The sequence below is a fragment of the Manduca sexta genome, chromosome 24, assembly GCF_014839805.1.
Source record: "Manduca sexta isolate Smith_Timp_Sample1 chromosome 24, JHU_Msex_v1.0, whole genome shotgun sequence".
Classification (NCBI taxonomy): Eukaryota; Metazoa; Arthropoda; class Insecta; order Lepidoptera; family Sphingidae; genus Manduca; species Manduca sexta.
The window spans coordinates 13,127,070-13,143,966 of NC_051138.1; the positions used below are offsets into that span (position 1 = coordinate 13,127,070).

The 16,897-nt window shown below is 34.1% G+C and overlaps 1 protein-coding gene across 3 annotated transcripts; it reads left to right on the forward strand.

The window, feature by feature from the left end:
* The first annotated feature begins 3,441 nt into the window (after positions 1–3,441).
* Positions 3,442–11,199, forward strand: LOC115444117 (juvenile hormone acid O-methyltransferase). 3 transcript variants are annotated; one of them, XM_037442488.1, is made up of 5 exons: positions 3,442–3,529; positions 7,741–8,114; positions 8,717–8,888; positions 9,907–10,084; positions 10,137–10,687. In XM_037442488.1, exons 1-5 carry the CDS (start codon positions 3,485–3,487, stop codon positions 10,193–10,195), a joined length of 828 nt encoding a protein of 275 aa, XP_037298385.1. In that variant the 5' UTR covers positions 3,442–3,484; the 3' UTR covers positions 10,196–10,687. The 3 variants fall into 3 exon arrangements, with proteins under 3 accessions (XP_037298385.1, XP_037298386.1, XP_030025628.2); XM_030169768.2 differs by lacking the exon at positions 10,137–10,687 and adding an exon at positions 11,013–11,199 and having other exon boundaries at positions 3,445–3,529; positions 9,907–10,015; XM_037442489.1 differs by lacking the exons at positions 9,907–10,084; positions 10,137–10,687 and adding an exon at positions 11,013–11,199 and having other exon boundaries at positions 3,444–3,529.
* Positions 11,200–16,897: the final 5,698 nt, after the last annotated feature.

Genomic DNA, 16,897 nt, shown 5'->3' on the forward strand with positions numbered 1-16,897 from the left:
ATTATTATTACCATATACGTCGGCACACGGGCCGGACCCATTGGAAGGGGTGGGGGCAGGGAAACACGATATCTGTTATAATAATATCATTTTATAAAATACCTAATAGTTGTCAGATACATGCGAATCGTATATAAGATAATATGAATAAGGTAAACGTACACTATGCCGGTATAGTACATTATGTCGTGCCATACTAATTTTTGTCGCAAAATAAGAAAACAGCCATTAAAAACATGATTTTTATAATACGCACATCAACTATAGTTTAAATACAATCAAAATAACACGATTTTCAAATTTAAATAATAATTCTAAATGCTGTGTCAAGCCTCTAAATGCGTCAGTCGCATATACACTAGTTCCGTACTGCTCTGTTGTCGGTGAGCGTAAGGACAATGTAATTTTTATAAGAATTTCACATGATACCGGTAAGTTGTAATATAAATTTGTGAAATGATTGATTAGTAGTAATCCACAGAATGTTTTATAGCTTATTCGAATTATTATAAAGCATATTTTTAGCGAATTTGTCATATTTCTGGCTACCGTCATAATGTGCAAAGAATTAAGGCGGTGAACTATATTGTGTACGTATGCCGCAATACTGGTAAATCAGTCCGAAATGGTTTTGTATTTTATTTCCAACTAGTGTTAAGATTCTTTATAAATTCAATGATGAAGGCAGCTTATTGTGAGGTAATTACGGTATATGTTTTTTTTTTTTATTTTACCTCTTTTAATCGAGTCTGAAATTATTGTTCTTTATGTCAAATTAACGATTAGGCGGAGTATACCATCAACATTAAATTCATGTTATTTTATAAAATCATAGAAAATACATATTTATATCGATGGCATGCATATAATTGTCGTATGACTTTCTATGCTATTAAGATTTTTTATTGAAAAGATTTAATTAATTCATTTTCTTTGACTCCCGTAATAAAGTGCACCAGTTTTTCACTCATATCCTTTATTCTGGTATACCCAAAGTATAATTTGGGGAGAAGACTTTGACTTATATTTTTTTTAATTATGACTTCGATAACGTATGCTTCAACATAGCACGGAGTTACATACAACGTATTCCGGAATTATGTGAGCAGCCAAATTTTAGCACGGAATTAGAGACAAACTCGAGGTGCGGTACAATAACAACTATTTCTATAAATTAAAAGCTACGACGTTAAATAATGTTCTAAATTCATCTTATAATAACAGTCTTTCGAAGAAAACAGTTTTCATTCCTATCGCCTTTCTACGTTTTCTGAAAATCATTATCAAAGTAGAAAATGCCTTAATATACCATAATATGGTACATTTACCTTATCGAGTCATAAATATTTATCTTCCTCCGGGTATCAAAGTCATGGCCTCGTAAATTTTGTTTTGTTCATTGTTAAGTAATTGTAGGTATCTATTGCGTTCATGAATACTATACTGAAGTTTTAGGCTAGTTCTACGGAACAGCGATAAAACCTTTCCCGCCAAATTTCGGTCACGGCGGCTGATCTCAACGGGGATCAGCCAGGTACGCAAAAGATAGTGCGCATGTGTCTTCACAATACACAGGTGTTCTCTGTCTTCTTTATTATTTGTTACTTTAGAAAGTACCCCGAAAACAATAACAAAAATGAATATATTGTCTTTTTGAGCCATCAAGATGAACAAAAATCTGTCAATGATAAGGACAGATTGGCAATTTCCCGCGCCATACGCAAATATTGCGTTACTGGAAGTTTACATTTAAAGTCAATTAATAAATTTAAAATAGGTATTTCTTTTGACCTTTCCAATTATGCGAATGTATTTCTTCAAAATAAAAAGTTACTCGAAAAATTATTCTCAAAGTCCGGTGAGACAGCAATCCGACATGATGGGGAGAGATCAGGCGTGGGACCAACGACGTTACATGCTTAAGAATAAAAAATAAGATAGAAAAATCGAGTTGCGATGTTTTTCGATCTAGAATTTGAAACCGGGAACTCAGCACAGTAAGTAACCTTACTCTTTCTGCGGAAGCACAACTAAACAACTGAGGTAGTCGAACAGGAACAGATATTATCTCAGAACAATGGTATTATACAGGGTCGTTTTGACATTGCGTTACTAAATGAGACCATATACTTGTCTACTTGGAAATAACAGCTAACAAATGGGGTATTTTAGTGTATGTGAGAAAAAATCCAAAAATACATAAATAAGATAGTTTAATCAAAAAGCAATCGGAAAATAGTAGTTTAAATTCATAAGGTTATAAATTAAATTCTAAGTTTTGACTTCTTTTTATCTGTTTTACAAATATGCGAAACGAGTGCCGCCATGACATGACGTCATCAAGGCAGTAATGCTTGTTCTTGTTCTGAGGGCAGTAAACTACTTGAAGTGTCAATATGCGTTCACTATTTCTATTTTATCGAATTAGACAAATTTGTTGGACAATAAATTTGGATCTCTTCTCGCAAGCTGTAATCAAGTTTTCCTCATAGTTAAGTATATCAGTTGGCACTTGAATCCACAATTCTTCGGCGTTTTTACACTTTCTCCTGAATGTAAGAATATCATTGGATAAGGATAGGCGCTCATTTTAATTATAATACTTTCCTCTTTCTCTATGTACAGCGTTGTCACTTAGGGTTGCCAACCATACTTTATAATAAAGTAACCTACTTTATTTTGTATAAAAATAAAGTATGCGAAAATACTTTATTTGTAATCTTTACTGTGATATGTAAAACGAATCACTTAGAGTGGATATGTGTTTTATTTATATCTTATAAATGGTAAGTACTGAACTATTTATCGATACTATTAGGTATAATAGAACATAGTACATATTATGTTGACAACAATTAAATAAAATACAACCTATTTATTTATTTCAATTTAATTTTAGATTGTGGAAGTAGCTTTGAGAGTTTTAAAGCGTTCAAAAAGTTGTTAGCGTGTTCTTAAAGCACACAAAAATATCGACGGTTGAAAGGCTAATTGACTTAAGCGACATTTTTTCGATTTTTTTAACTAGGTTAAAAAAATAGAAAAAAGTGCTGATTTTAAATATGTATGGAACTTAGTGTCGCAAAAAAATGTCGCTTAAGTCAATTAGCCTTTCAACCGTCGATATGTGTTTAGGACAAAAAAACCATTAATTTTAAAAATACTTTTTTTTCTTCCAAATACTTTTTTGTCCTATTTAAACAATTTCATACTTTTTTTTGACAAAAATAGTTGGCAACAATATTGTCACTTGATGATGATACTGTCGAAATGACGTCAGCACCGTGGCCTCTAGCGTTTTCGTTTATTTACGCCGGAAAATTTAAATGTATTTTAATGGCATTTATATTTTATTTTATTGATTGAATATTTTTTTATAAAATTTCTAGGGGTATTTTATCACCTTAAAATTATTTTGAGAGACTTTTCAAGAGTGTTATACCCTATTTGTCCACAGGCCAGTGGTGGCACATTTAAGGATGAGATGGCAGATGATTGGGAGGTGCGGCGACAAAATATCAAAATAAAGGTTTTCAAATAATTTGAACTTTATGTTGCGATGAAAACCCATGCTAGTCCCCTAGCCAAAGTACGTCACGGTCCGCGATCAGTCTGTGTGCATCCGATCTAATTCCTCTCTATCGTCTTATTTCAAAAATTACGGAGCGGGATTAAGATGGACAAGTGTCCTCTGAGGTTACCCCAACTTCATTGCTCGATGTCATAAATGCGTGCCACGGCTGACGCTAGGTTATGGGAATTGTAATGGTGGGTATAAAAGGGGAATAATCTCTAAGAGGTAACTCTCTCTTGTTAGTCAATACTCTATAAGACCTCACTTAGTTTACCATATGGTGCAGTTGTCTTTGTCATGTCAGAATAAAAATATTACGCGTTTCGAACTTTTAGTTAATTACACTCGATCTTCGTCCTTGATTGTATTATTTTGGTTATATTAACGTAGTGTTATCATAAAAGCAGGGTTATCATCGCAGCAAGTTTTGTATATCTAGTGTACCAGCAACTGATAAAACAATATAATTGTTTACATTTTAAAGTATATATTGATTACTTCGAGTCATTGCTTCCTGCGACAACGTTATTGCAAGACATATTCGCTTACTGGACCAGCAGGTATCTACTACATTTATTTTAACATGTCGAGCCTTTATCGCCGTTTTAGCGCAACCGACAAAAACAAATTTTACAGGAGAAAGTTTTTGTTAAATATTTTTGAAAAGAATTATGCAAATAAATTGAAATTTTATATTTATATATATCATTTTTTAAAAGTAAAAAATACTAAGTATTTAATTTCGCTTACATTAATATTATTATATCAAATCTAAGGTTATTTTGGCGTTTACGATAAAAATATCTGTTAATATTACCATATTATCCAAGAAACGATATTTGAAATTAATAAGTATTTTAGAAAGTATTATAATATTATAAGATTATATTTTTTTATTTTAAAAATTTGGAGTAATGAGATCAGCTTAGTTAAACATAAACTAGGTCTACAAAATTAAAAATGAATATTTATTTGCTTTGAATTAAAAATTAATTTGTATATTGACATTGACATTAAATTTTTCAATTTCTCGCCTTCAAATTCGTCACTGCAACACAAAGAGAATTATAATATATATGGAAAACTGCAAAATTTTCCCTCCTGACCATTCCATTTTATTTCACCTTTATATTTCATTCGTAGAAAATTTACTTTCTTTATCTTCCATACAAACTATTCGTTTAAATATTTACCAAATAGCTACAAAAAAGACTCGGAGTAATAAAAAAATATTTTATGCATTTTGGCCCTCAAAACAAATAATTCATAATTAGTACATCATAATATTTAAACTATTTATCTAATTGAAATGGAGCGTCAGTAATGTGGTTTCTAACATATTTTGACACAGAAGTTTAATAAGATTGTTCGGAATATATTAATAAATCTTTAAAGAGTTTAGTTTTTAGTATGAAGTACGCAGTAAACTCGGTGCCATATAATAATAATTGAACTCTGTACACATTATCCAGTGTTATGGAATCTGAAATAGTAAGTATTTGATTGTTTTTTAGGCATGGATTGCGCGCGCGCTTTGGCTTGACGCCTGCCTACAGGCCTTATTGTAGCATTCATCGTTATAATATCATACGTTCTACTTCCAGGGCTGAGCCTTCTCAGAAAGTTGGTGTACAACTATATAAATAAATCCTAATAAACTATATAGTTAAATCTTTATTTGGATACCGCAGCTCATTAACACTTTTGGTTTCAAATTCTTATACGTAGATACAATCTATCAATCTTTAATTTCTGTGTTTGATATCGTATTGCTGTAATAAAGAATGATTATTATATTATTATCTATACTATTATATAAAGCTGAAGAGTTTGTTTGTTTGTTTGAACGCGCTAATCTCAGGAACTACCGGTCCAAACCGAAAAATTCTTTTTACGTTGGATAGCCCTTTGTTCGTGGAGTGCTATAGGCTATATATCATCACGCTATACCCAATAGGAGCGGGGCAGTAATGGCTAATCTCAGGAACTACCGGTCCAAACTGAAAAATTATTTTTGCGTTGGATAGCCCTTTGTTCGTGGAGTGCTATAGGCTATATATCATCACGCTATACCTAATAGGAGCGGGGCAGTAATGGCTAATCTCAGGAACTACCGGTCCAAACTGAAAAATTATTTTGCGTTGGATAGCTCTTTGTTCGTGGAGTGCTATAGGTTATATATCATCACGCTATACCCAATAGGAGCGGAGCAGTAATGGCTAATCTCAGGAACTACCGGTCCAAACTGAAAAATTCTTTTTGCGTTGGATAGCCCTTTGTTCGTGGAGTGCTATAGGCTATATATCATCACGCTATATTCAGTAGGAGCGGAGCAGTAATGGCTAATCTCAGGAACTACCGATTCGAACTGAAAAATTATTTTTGTGTTGAATAGTCCTTTGTTGTGGAGTGCTCAAAGTTATATATCATCACGCTATGACCAATAGGAGCGGAGCAGTAATGAAACATGTTGCTTAAACGGGGAAAATTATGAGTTTTGAGCGCTTCCGTTGCCTGCGCTGCGTAAACGGTTAAAGTTATGCAACAATGATGTATGACGGGTTTGTTTCACTTAAAAAGTTCTAAAAAATATATTATAAAACAAAGTTCCCCGCTGCATCTGTCTGCCTGAACGTGTTAAACTCAAAAACTACCCAACGTATTAAGATGAAATTTAGTATGGAGACAGTTTGAGACCCCGGGAAGAACATAGGCTCCCGGGAAACTACTACTTTTATAACGGAAAACTTTAGTCTGAAAAACTTTATAACGCAGGCGGAGCCGCGGGCAAAAGCTAGTTATTATATACTCATCATACAAATTAGCCATTGCTCATCAGCAATGGCTAATGTCATACACAATTCTGCCAGCTGTTGATGCAGATACCCCAACAAAGTCAGTAATTGAGATCAACATAATACCCAGCGCATAGAACGGCAATGTCAGGAAAAATTGATGGAGCAGTGAAACACCATAGTTCCTGTAAAAAACGATGCAATTGCCCCTTGTACCTATGTACCTAATAGTTCGGTAGGTACGGTATTTTTTGGATATAATATCAAAAATTATTTACCTTGTAAAAGTAACACGAATATACGGTATCAGTTTAACTAACAATGTTTGACAAGCAGATTTCGAAAGCCTAAATCTAAACGTGAAATCAAACTCATCCAGGTTCTGCATGTAGTTAACACTTTTCATTACCCGTTATGAAGCGCGACTTTCAGTTTCGCTATCAGTATCCCAATCTGATAGCTGAGCTAGTCCCTCCAAATCACTTTCGTCACTATCACTAGAGAATATGGAAATTTCTATTGCCTTTTCTTTTCGTTTAAAATTAGTGTAAGCGATATTCGAAACATACGTAGTAAACCGAGGAATTGGTTCTATTGGAAAATACGATTGTTTACAACGATCCAATCAAATGTCAAAACGGGTAGATAGGGACGTGCAAGCGTAAACTGCCATTTTCAAACAGAGGGTAAGCTAATCTGTAATCCGTCCTCTCAAAGATCGATTATTTTTAGAGATAGCTTACTCAATCTATGGATTGGTTATTGGCATGCTTTATCCAAAAAAATGAATGAATTATTAGTCTTAGATAAAATACATTGGATTAGGATTGATTATTAATTTCGGGAGTAAATAAATAGAAACGTAGGAATGAGTTGAAAATATTAATTGCCCACTTCCTAACATAGTAAAGTGAGAAACAAAAGAATAAAGTAAGGAGGCATTTTAACCTCAAGTATAGCGTCATTTGCTACTGTCAAAGCCAGTTGTATAGCACCACGCGTCCGGAATAAACGTGATTCGATTAGGAGCGCTTTGACACTGCTCTAGTCGACGCCATTTTTTAAATTTACTATGGGTACAGCAAACGAAGTTTGTAGACAAGTTCATGACACAGATATTTCTATATGCGTATGGTACTCTGTCAGTTTTCTTAGAGTTTAGAGTGTAGGTAGGTACAGCAGTGGGGAAGGGTGAAATTTTTCAAAAGGTAACCCGAGGCAAATTTATGCATTAGTTAAAATATCGCTGTCAATATTAAAGAAAAACAAAACTAAGAGAAACGTAAATAAACCTAATAGGGAAAATGATAGGAATCAGGTTGTAGGAACGCTTCGTCATTGAGGTACACTCAAAGAATTGTTTTATTTCAGACGTTGAATATACATATGGAGGACAATCCGGAGCTATTCAACAAATATAACAATGTCACTAAGAGGGATACCGCAGAGAGTTTAAAAGAATACGCAAAAAAAATCAAATGGAGGTCAAACGCAAGAGTTTTGGACATCGGTAGCGCGGATGGTAGCGTCACCAGCATCTTGTCCACCTACATACCGCAAGACTACGAAATACTGCTCGGCTGCGACATCAACAGCAACTCCGTAAAGTTTGCAAACGCTCAGTACGGGACGGAGCGGATGAAGTTCTTTGTGCTCGACATAGAGAAGCCGATACCTGAACATCTAAAAGAGAGTTTTGATCACGTGTTCTCCTTCTATACCTTGCACTGGCTCACTGATCCCGTGTAAGTCTTGTTTTTTTTACTGCCATGATAAATTGACCCAACTCCACATGATGGTAAGTAGAGTGGTGTCAATATAGAGTATTCACTGACGAGATGGTTAATTATCCCTCGCCAATCGACACAATTACGTCCGCCTATTGGAAACTTATTTACTTACTAGCTTTTGCTCAGAGCTCCGCGTGCGTAAGTTTTTTCTGGTTAACATTTTCTGTTATATTAGACACGCTAAATATTTTCCCGGGATAGAAGGTTGTCAATGCCTCCTCAGAGTCTCAAACTATTTCCATACCAAAATTTATCGAAATCTGTTTGGTAGTTATTGAGTTAAACCCTTCAAATAGACATACAGTTGCAGCGAGGGACTTTGTTTTATAGTATATTTCTTAGAACTTTTGAAAAGGAATAATTTCGTCTTACATATTTCTTTAATAACTTTAACTGCTTACTCGGCGCGCAACGAAAGCTCTTAAGAGGAATAAATTTAACTCGTTTTAGCAACATTTTTCTGCTACAGTCCCATTTGTCATAACGTGATGATATATAGCCTTTAACCTACCTCGATATGTGGGCTATTTTTAATGCACTCAAATAATATATTGCAGGATGGGTTACATAAACATTTACCATCTTCTAAAACCTGGCGGCGAGTGTTTCCTTGTTCTTTCAGGGAAGTCGCCCTTCTACGACATATACCACGCTCTTTCCTTAACAGAAAAATGGGCGCCATGGGCGAAATATTTTGATACAATAGTCTCGCCATATCACGATTGTAAGGTATGTATTACATTATTTTACGTTTGAGTGAGGAAACGAGCAATCCGCTTGATTATCATATTTATTTATATTATTTTTTAATTGCTTTGAATGACGAGACGTGTTTGCCTTTCGCCTGATCGTAAGCGATACGATCGCGCATAAAAAGAGAAACAGCATCCAACTTTTATTACAAATTATTGTTTGATAACCCATTGTTTGCCATCCTAAAACTTAAGAAGTTAAGTCTTAATATCAAATTATATATAAGCGTTTTGTGTACCTTTCCTGTAAGCTTATATTTATATATATTGTAAGCAATTCGACTACCCACATTAAACAATAGCATGATTTGAACTCTACAAAACAAAGCACGGACATTGCGCTGCCATTGTATTCCAGTTAATCCAGTCAAAATAGACATAAAAATTCTGTGAGTTAGGAAAAAATCGCATAGAGCTGAAAATTGGTATAGAGGTTAAATACGTCATGATCAATAAAATGTCAAAAGTCCGCATCAATCCTGAGTGTGCAAAAGATTTTATTTAAGGTCAAAGGTCAAAAATTCCGGATTTTCCCATTTTTCTCTGATCTCCGGTATTATCCTTTGACCTAGAATAAAAAAAAATTGCACACAGAGGATCAATCTGGACTTTTGATATTTTATTGGTAATGACATATTTAACGTCTATACCAATTGTCAGCTCTATGCAAATTTTTCCTAACTTAAATGTTAATTTGACTGGACTAAGAAAAAATTCCATTATTCTGTCAGCGTCTGTCCAATGCCTGCATAAACTGTAAAACATGAAGCTTTGGGTTTGACTCCCGGTGTTGGAAAATAAGAAGTTAAATTATTTAAAAGAAGGAAATGATTAATTATTAATTAGGGGAATTTTGTTTCCAATATGTCAAGCTAGTCTATATTATTGGCTAGTCATTGACTCCGCCGTGTCTCGCGAATTATTTGTACCCCTGAGTAAAAGGAGTTAATGTATCTATTTTCATACCAAAGTACCAAATATTTTATTTTATGCAGGATCCCGACAATATTATTTTCAAATCATTAAAGAACATTGGATTCCATCATATTGATGTACGATGTAAGCAGAAAGTCTTCGTTTACGAAAATACAGATGTTTTGAAAAGTAAGATTTTTTATATACTATTTGATGTTAGCAATTGCACCCGAGTGAAAAATCTTTCCATCTCCAAAAGTCCTAGAAACGCTATCCAGCGTAAGAAGCCTTTCCTTTTCCATCTCCAAAAGTCCTAGAAACGCTATCCAGCGTAAGAAGCCTTTCCTTTTCCATCTCCAAAAGTCCTAGAAACGCTATCCAGCGTAAGAAGCCTTTCCTTTTCCATCTCCAAAAGTCCTAGAAACGCTATCCAGCGTAAGAAGCCTTTCCTTTTCCATCTCCAAAAGTCCTAGAAACGCTACCCAGCGTAAGAAGCCTTCCCTGCTGCAATAGTCCTTGAAACACTACGACACTAGGACTAGCTATTAAAAATAAAAAACAAAAATTCCATTATTTTATATGACAAAAAATTACCGAAATAAAAAGCTTATGTGTTAATCCATGTGGTCTATTCGTGTAGTAAATTTAATTAAAATCCATTTAACTATTTCTGCGTTCACTGCTAACAAACGTACGAACATCCAAAGATTTTCGTAAACATTCACATTGATTATATTAATTAGATTCAAAACAGTAAGAAATAAGATGGTTTGATATTCGCGGCTTCGCTGTCAAGAACTCCGCTATAGTTTACAAAGTATTATTTTTATAGAGGCACAGGAAAGTGAGCCCACTCCACCTGATGGTAAATGGAACGGGATTCAATAGAATGTTGACTGACGAGAGATGATTACCCCTCGACAGTCGACATAATTATGCCGACCTGTTGAAACGGTATACACTGGTTGATCCCGGAATGCGACACACTTACGTGGGCCACTGTGGCGGTTTTAAAACCTCATCTTAAACTACGCAGCGGATGTTAAAATCCAATTCAATCTTTTTTTATTAAGTACTAATATAAAAGCAAATTTTATTTTATTATTGTATATTAACTAAGTTTTCACTTGAACACGCTAAAGAGTTCAGCGATATAATATCATCCTTTATTAAGTATTTGTTCCAGACAATGTCGCATCAATAAATGCTTTTAAAATACCAAAAGACTTGGAGAAACAATTCTTGGAAGACTATGTGGAAGTGGCACGAGACATGAGACTGATAAATAGTGACGGCGCCGTGAAGTTTGCTTATAACATCATTATTGTTCATTGCTTTAAATAATAGACCTATTTTTGTAGTTTTCTTTTCAATTGTCTAATCACAAATTACTTTTGACTTGCCTACTTTTTGAACTCCTATTAAATTCGACTGATTAATTCCTTTCTAACCGAATTTCGACCACACCGCTCAATCTCAACGAAGATCAACCAAGTACGCTGGAGATATGATGCACAAGTATGTGGACATTAGATGGTGCACTCTCATAGTCCGGTGAGATGGCAAACCGACATGACTAGAGAGAAATTAGGTACAGGACCTTCTGAGAAGCACATTACATTACGCTTTTAATGCTCTTTGCTCCGTTTACACATCCAGGTCATGCTTTTAGTTTCCGGAAAGAATGTGACCAAGATATTTAAACTGTTTAACATGATATAATATACAAGGTAATGGGAGAAAAATAACTCTTGTTATAATCACTACATAGTATAAAACAAAATCGCTTTCTCTGTCCCTATGTTTGCTTAAATCTTTAAAACTACGCAACGGATTTTGATGCGGTTTTTTTTAATAGATAGAGTGATTGAAGGGGAAGGTTTATATGTATAATAATAACATCCATTAAATAGTGGAGAAATACTGTTATTTTGTTATGTTATACCCGTGCGAAGCCAGAGCGGGCCGCTATGTATTTATATACAACGTTCACAGTTTTTCTGTAGTGTATTGAGTATCAGCATTGCACCCGTGCGAAGCCGGGGCGGGTCGCTAGTAATTTAATGTAATAATATCAGCCCTGTATTATACATATACTACCCTACTGTTGGGCACGGGCCACCTCTTCTACTGAGAGGGATTAGGCATTAGTCCACCACGCTGGCCTAGTGCGGATTAGTAGACTTCACTTACCCTCAATATTCCTGTAGAGAACTTCTCAGGTATGCAGATTTCCTCGCGATGTTTTCCTTCACCGATAAAGCAAGCGATAGTTCACAAAGAATAGACACATATTTTTTTAGAGAAGTAAGAGGTATGTTCCTTCGGAATTCGTATCTGCAGACATTCGTCTCGGCACTCCGTTTCACACCCAACTAGGTTATCACTGACATCTCTAGTTACAGGCTCTAAATATTATAACCTCACTTTTACATAATATCTTCGAAAGTTTTTGAAAGGTCATGATGTTGAAATTATAATCACTGAATAATTTCTTAACCAATTTGGTGTTTTAGGGCAATGTGGTAAGTCCCTTTTGGAACCCTGATTGTATTATATTGTATTGTATTTACCTCAGAACTTTACGGAGCTGATTAGCAAGTATTTTTTTCAAATCATCGATATATGTACTAAGTTGTCAATATGTTCAACTGAAATGAACTGCAATCCATATATCTGACTTTAGTATGGTTTTAACAATGACAGCGTGTGGTTGAGTACGCAGCGGCGTTCATAATATAAGAACTCATAATATAAACCTGGATGTGAATAAAAATGATTAGTCTATCATAATAAATAAAACTATTTATTCTCTAAGTGAATAAACAGCTAATAATAATATACAGTAATAAAACATACTTAATAATTATATAAAATATTTTTATACTTCAATGCAACGTCATTTACAATTATAGACTAAAAACATGCAGATGTTTTATTATGAAACTGGTTGTAGGCAAAATTTGCGACTGAACATAGATTTAACGTAGCGTTTTTAGAAACCGTTATAATTCGTTCAATCGTTTAATTAGTTTAATATTTATAACCGACTTAAAAAAGTAGTTATCAATTCATGTATCATACATATCTATGTAATATTGTTGAAACTGCAAAATATTTACATATGGTAATTTAGTAGTGCATCCAAACAAATACTTATACAAATTCATAGGTATGTGCGTATGATTTTCCACAAATATCTCCGAAACTGGTAATCGGATTGTGATCATTATTTTTTTCAACTTAACCAACAGTAAAGATTTCATTCAAATAGATTCAGTAAAACTGATTTTGATGATTTTTGTTTAAAATATTATATACTTGTGTTATTATTATTTGTTTTATTGTTCAAAAATAAAAAATCTCAACACTTGATATAAAAAATTAAATTATATCAAGTTGTGTGGGTTTAGTAATGTGCAAACACCATAAAACGATACTCTATCTATGTAATGTATATTCGTTTTTGTAACAGACTACAGTCCATCTGAACAATGACAAGCAATCTAATCTGAATAAGTAGTAGCGTTTGAAAGTTTTGACAGGTTGAAAAATAGGATACATAAGAACCGCGATAAAAGCCAAAAAATATTTTAATTTTAATGTCTAACATTCGCCTAAACATAAAAACAACATTAGGAATGGGGGTCAAGTTAATCGGTTACTACAATATCCTATTTTAATAGATATTGATACCTTTGCTTTGTATTCATTAATCGATTACAGTTTACGGATTTTTCTCACGAACATTTTTATTCAAATGATACACCCACTACTGCAAAGGTAACTTTAGTTTTAAAATTAATTGTCATTAAAAAAAAGCTTTTGATTCATACCTATTACCAAAAACCATTTAAGAAATAATTCTATTATGTATTACAGAGTGCCCGCAAGGTAAGTAACTTGGCACCTAGTTTTGTGGATTATTTGAAAAACACCAGCAACCTTGCAGGACTAGATAGTTAACATGATACTTAAGTTTTATATATAACTCAATATATTAAATAAAAATAATATTTCACGTATTTATTATACTGTCGTAACATTTGTATGTCTATGTTTTATTTACAAAGAAAGGACGACGCATGCTCAACACTTTCTTCGCCAGATAATAGGGTACCGGACTCATTTTTGTTCTTTACTATTATCAAATATTTACATTGTATAAATTATAACACAGAAGGAATTATTAAAATCCGGTAAAAAATCAACAACTTATAAGTCTTTGAATTTCGGTGGAAAGGGTAATTAACAAGAAATAGAAAAGAGACAAAATACCCACATGTGACGTCATCGGGAATTACGACGCGTGCGAAAGAAAGAGATGACGCGATATCCCCACATCGCGTCCACTTCTGCACATTACAATATTTTACTCGCTCATTTTTTAACCAATTTTTATGCAGTTTTCGCAGGAGTACTTTTTTTTGGTATTATTAACCATTACATATAGAATAATGTACAAAATCAAGCATAGGCCGGTCCCCTATTAGCTATGTCAATTGATCGCGGGATTTGTGGAGTATGTACATACACTGAGTCCACAATCCCTTCATACGTGGCCAGGCTTAGGACTTGCTACATTAAACAATAGAATATTCTAGTGTATGTGAGAAAAAATCCAAAAATACATAAATAAGATAGTTTAATCAAAAAGTAATCGGAAAATAGTACGTTCAGTTCATAAAATTATAAAATAAATTTTTAAATTAAGTTCAAAGTCTTCACTTTATTTATCTGTTTTACAAATATGCGAAACGAGTCATGACGTGACGTCATCAAGGCAGTAAACTACTCAGTAAACTGCCAACACGCGTTCACTATTTCTAATTAGCAAAATGACAAATTTTTCGGACAATAAATTTGGATTTTTTCTCGCAAGTTGTAATCATGTTTTCCTCATATTCATATCAGTTGGCATTTGGATCCACATTTTTTTTTGTGTTTTTACAATAGTATTTTTACATTCGGGGACAACACACCAAAGTTAAAATGAACTAGTATAAGGATAGTAGTTCATTTTAATTATAATAATTCCCCCTTTCTCTATGCACAGCGTTGTTAGTATGTTACTTAAGAGCGTTTACGCATCCGCGCGCCGTATGTCTCAAAAACAGCACTTTTCGAAGGAGATAATATCCATCAAAACATTATTTTAAAAACATATGAATTAGTAATTATTATAGAAAATTTTGTTGTTTAAATAGTTAGTAGAGAATTTTTTTAGATTTATTGAGTATTTATAAGTTCTTTAATGATTACTGAACAGAGGTTTTCAAATTTGCGCTTCGAACGTCTATTTCGAAGCTCAAAATACCTTAAACTACTAAGTAACATAACAATATGTTATTTTTATCTAACTAAAAAGATCCTGAAGAAAAAAGTTAGTAGAGAAAAAATATCTTTTTATGTTTAATTCATGAGAAATAAAAATTCAAAGTATTCGAAAATTTCAGAAATGTTGGTCATTTAAATGATTTTTATTATCACTATATCTTACTTAATTGAATATAATATTGGATTACTATAATAGAAGAACATCTCCTTAAAAACATACAATTTAAAAATTCAACAAAATTAGTTCTGTTATTTTTCTATAAATATTTTAAATACCACTATAAAACGCAACGCGCAAATCGTTTCAAATTAGTCCGCCTTGAGGCTTTCTAGAGAGAGGACGTATCGCTCGCCGTTCCGGCCAGACTCCAGTTGTCCTTTGCTATGCGTAATAAAATAGTCACGTGTATACAGTGATTGCCACATCTTAGTACTTTAGTAAGTAAAATATTTTTTTCTTTAACATACCGTTCTGAGCACCCGACTCGAGCGGTCCCTTTGGCTTTTACCGAGTACCTGCTCGGTAAAGCCATTGTCCCGTTTCCGAGTACCTGCTCGGAACGACCGCAGCGACCTCGCTGCACGCCACGGACAAAGGGAACAATAGGGCATTGTCCCTGTTGTTACCTGCGTCCTTTGTTCGGGTCCGGCCGCGTCCTTCTCAGGACAGGGTCTAACCCTTTTTTCTGTTTCTCGACAATTTTTGCCCCTTCAGGGTTAGCTCGGTGGTAAACCTAACGGTGATAACAAGCCGAGCTAGCGGTGACCCGGCCCGCGCTGCGCCCCCTCAGGGCTAAAGCGAAGCCGGAAGGGTGCGGACAAGGAAGCTGTGGAGACACACCACAGTTTCCCCCGCATATCTCCTTCCCAACCCTACCTTTCCTTTTCACTCCATCCCGTGTGACGGTTGAGCGTGCGGACCCCTAAAAAGGTAGGTTTAAAGAATTTTATTCTCAAAAAAGACAATATAAGTCGCTTACATGAGAATGCTTGCTAATTACTTAGGAGTAGATACAATATTGATCGGTATTCGCACAAAGATGCTCTTCCAACACAATCATCGTATTATTGGTATTGAAAACATTAGTCTATCACATATTGAGCAAGTTTTACTTTGAATGTGTTGAAATAGTTTACATTTTTTATACTTGACGGTATTTTGTTATAAGTTTGTGCACCTTCATAAGTAAACATTTTTTTTCCATAATTTGTTCTTGTTTTGGGTAGAACTAAAAAACTTGCGCGGCGCGAACTTCGTTGGGATATTTGCTTGAGGCGTGTGAAGGATAGGTTAGTATGGAGAGCGTCGCTTAATATTTTTCTAACAAGAATACAAATATTGTAAATATATAATTGTTTTATGTTCATTAATTTTGTTTCGCTGTAGATTTTGGCAGTGGGTGTTAAATAGTGGTAACCGAACAGTAGTTTTATAATTTTATTTTGGACAATCTGAAGATTAGCTAGTTTTGTTTTTGTCGCGTTGCCCCAAATTTCAATTAAATACAGTAGATGTGGTTTTACAAGAGAATTGTATATTGTATAGCGCAATTTATGTGGAACACACCGAACAATGTGCCGAAGTGATCCCATAAGAGATAAAAGTTTGGATCTGATGTGTTCGATATGTGTGTTCCACGTCAATCCACTATCAATTCGTAGACCTAGGTATTTCTCGTTAGTTTTTTCCTGCAGGGGTAGATTATTTAGTTCTAATTGGTCGTGTGGTGTAAT

Excerpts from the sequence above, each read along its gene's own strand:
- LOC115444117 (XM_030169768.2), top strand. The coding sequence starts at position 3,485 with ATGGCAGATGATTGGGAGGTGCGGCGACAAAATATCAAAATAAAG. Across the intron at positions 8,889-9,906 it reads CGCCATATCACGATTGTAAG|GATCCCGACAATATTATTTT; the intron begins GTATGTATTACA and ends TATTTTATGCAG. Across the intron at positions 10,016-11,012 it reads AAATACAGATGTTTTGAAAA|ACAATGTCGCATCAATAAAT; the intron begins GTAAGATTTTTT and ends TATTTGTTCCAG.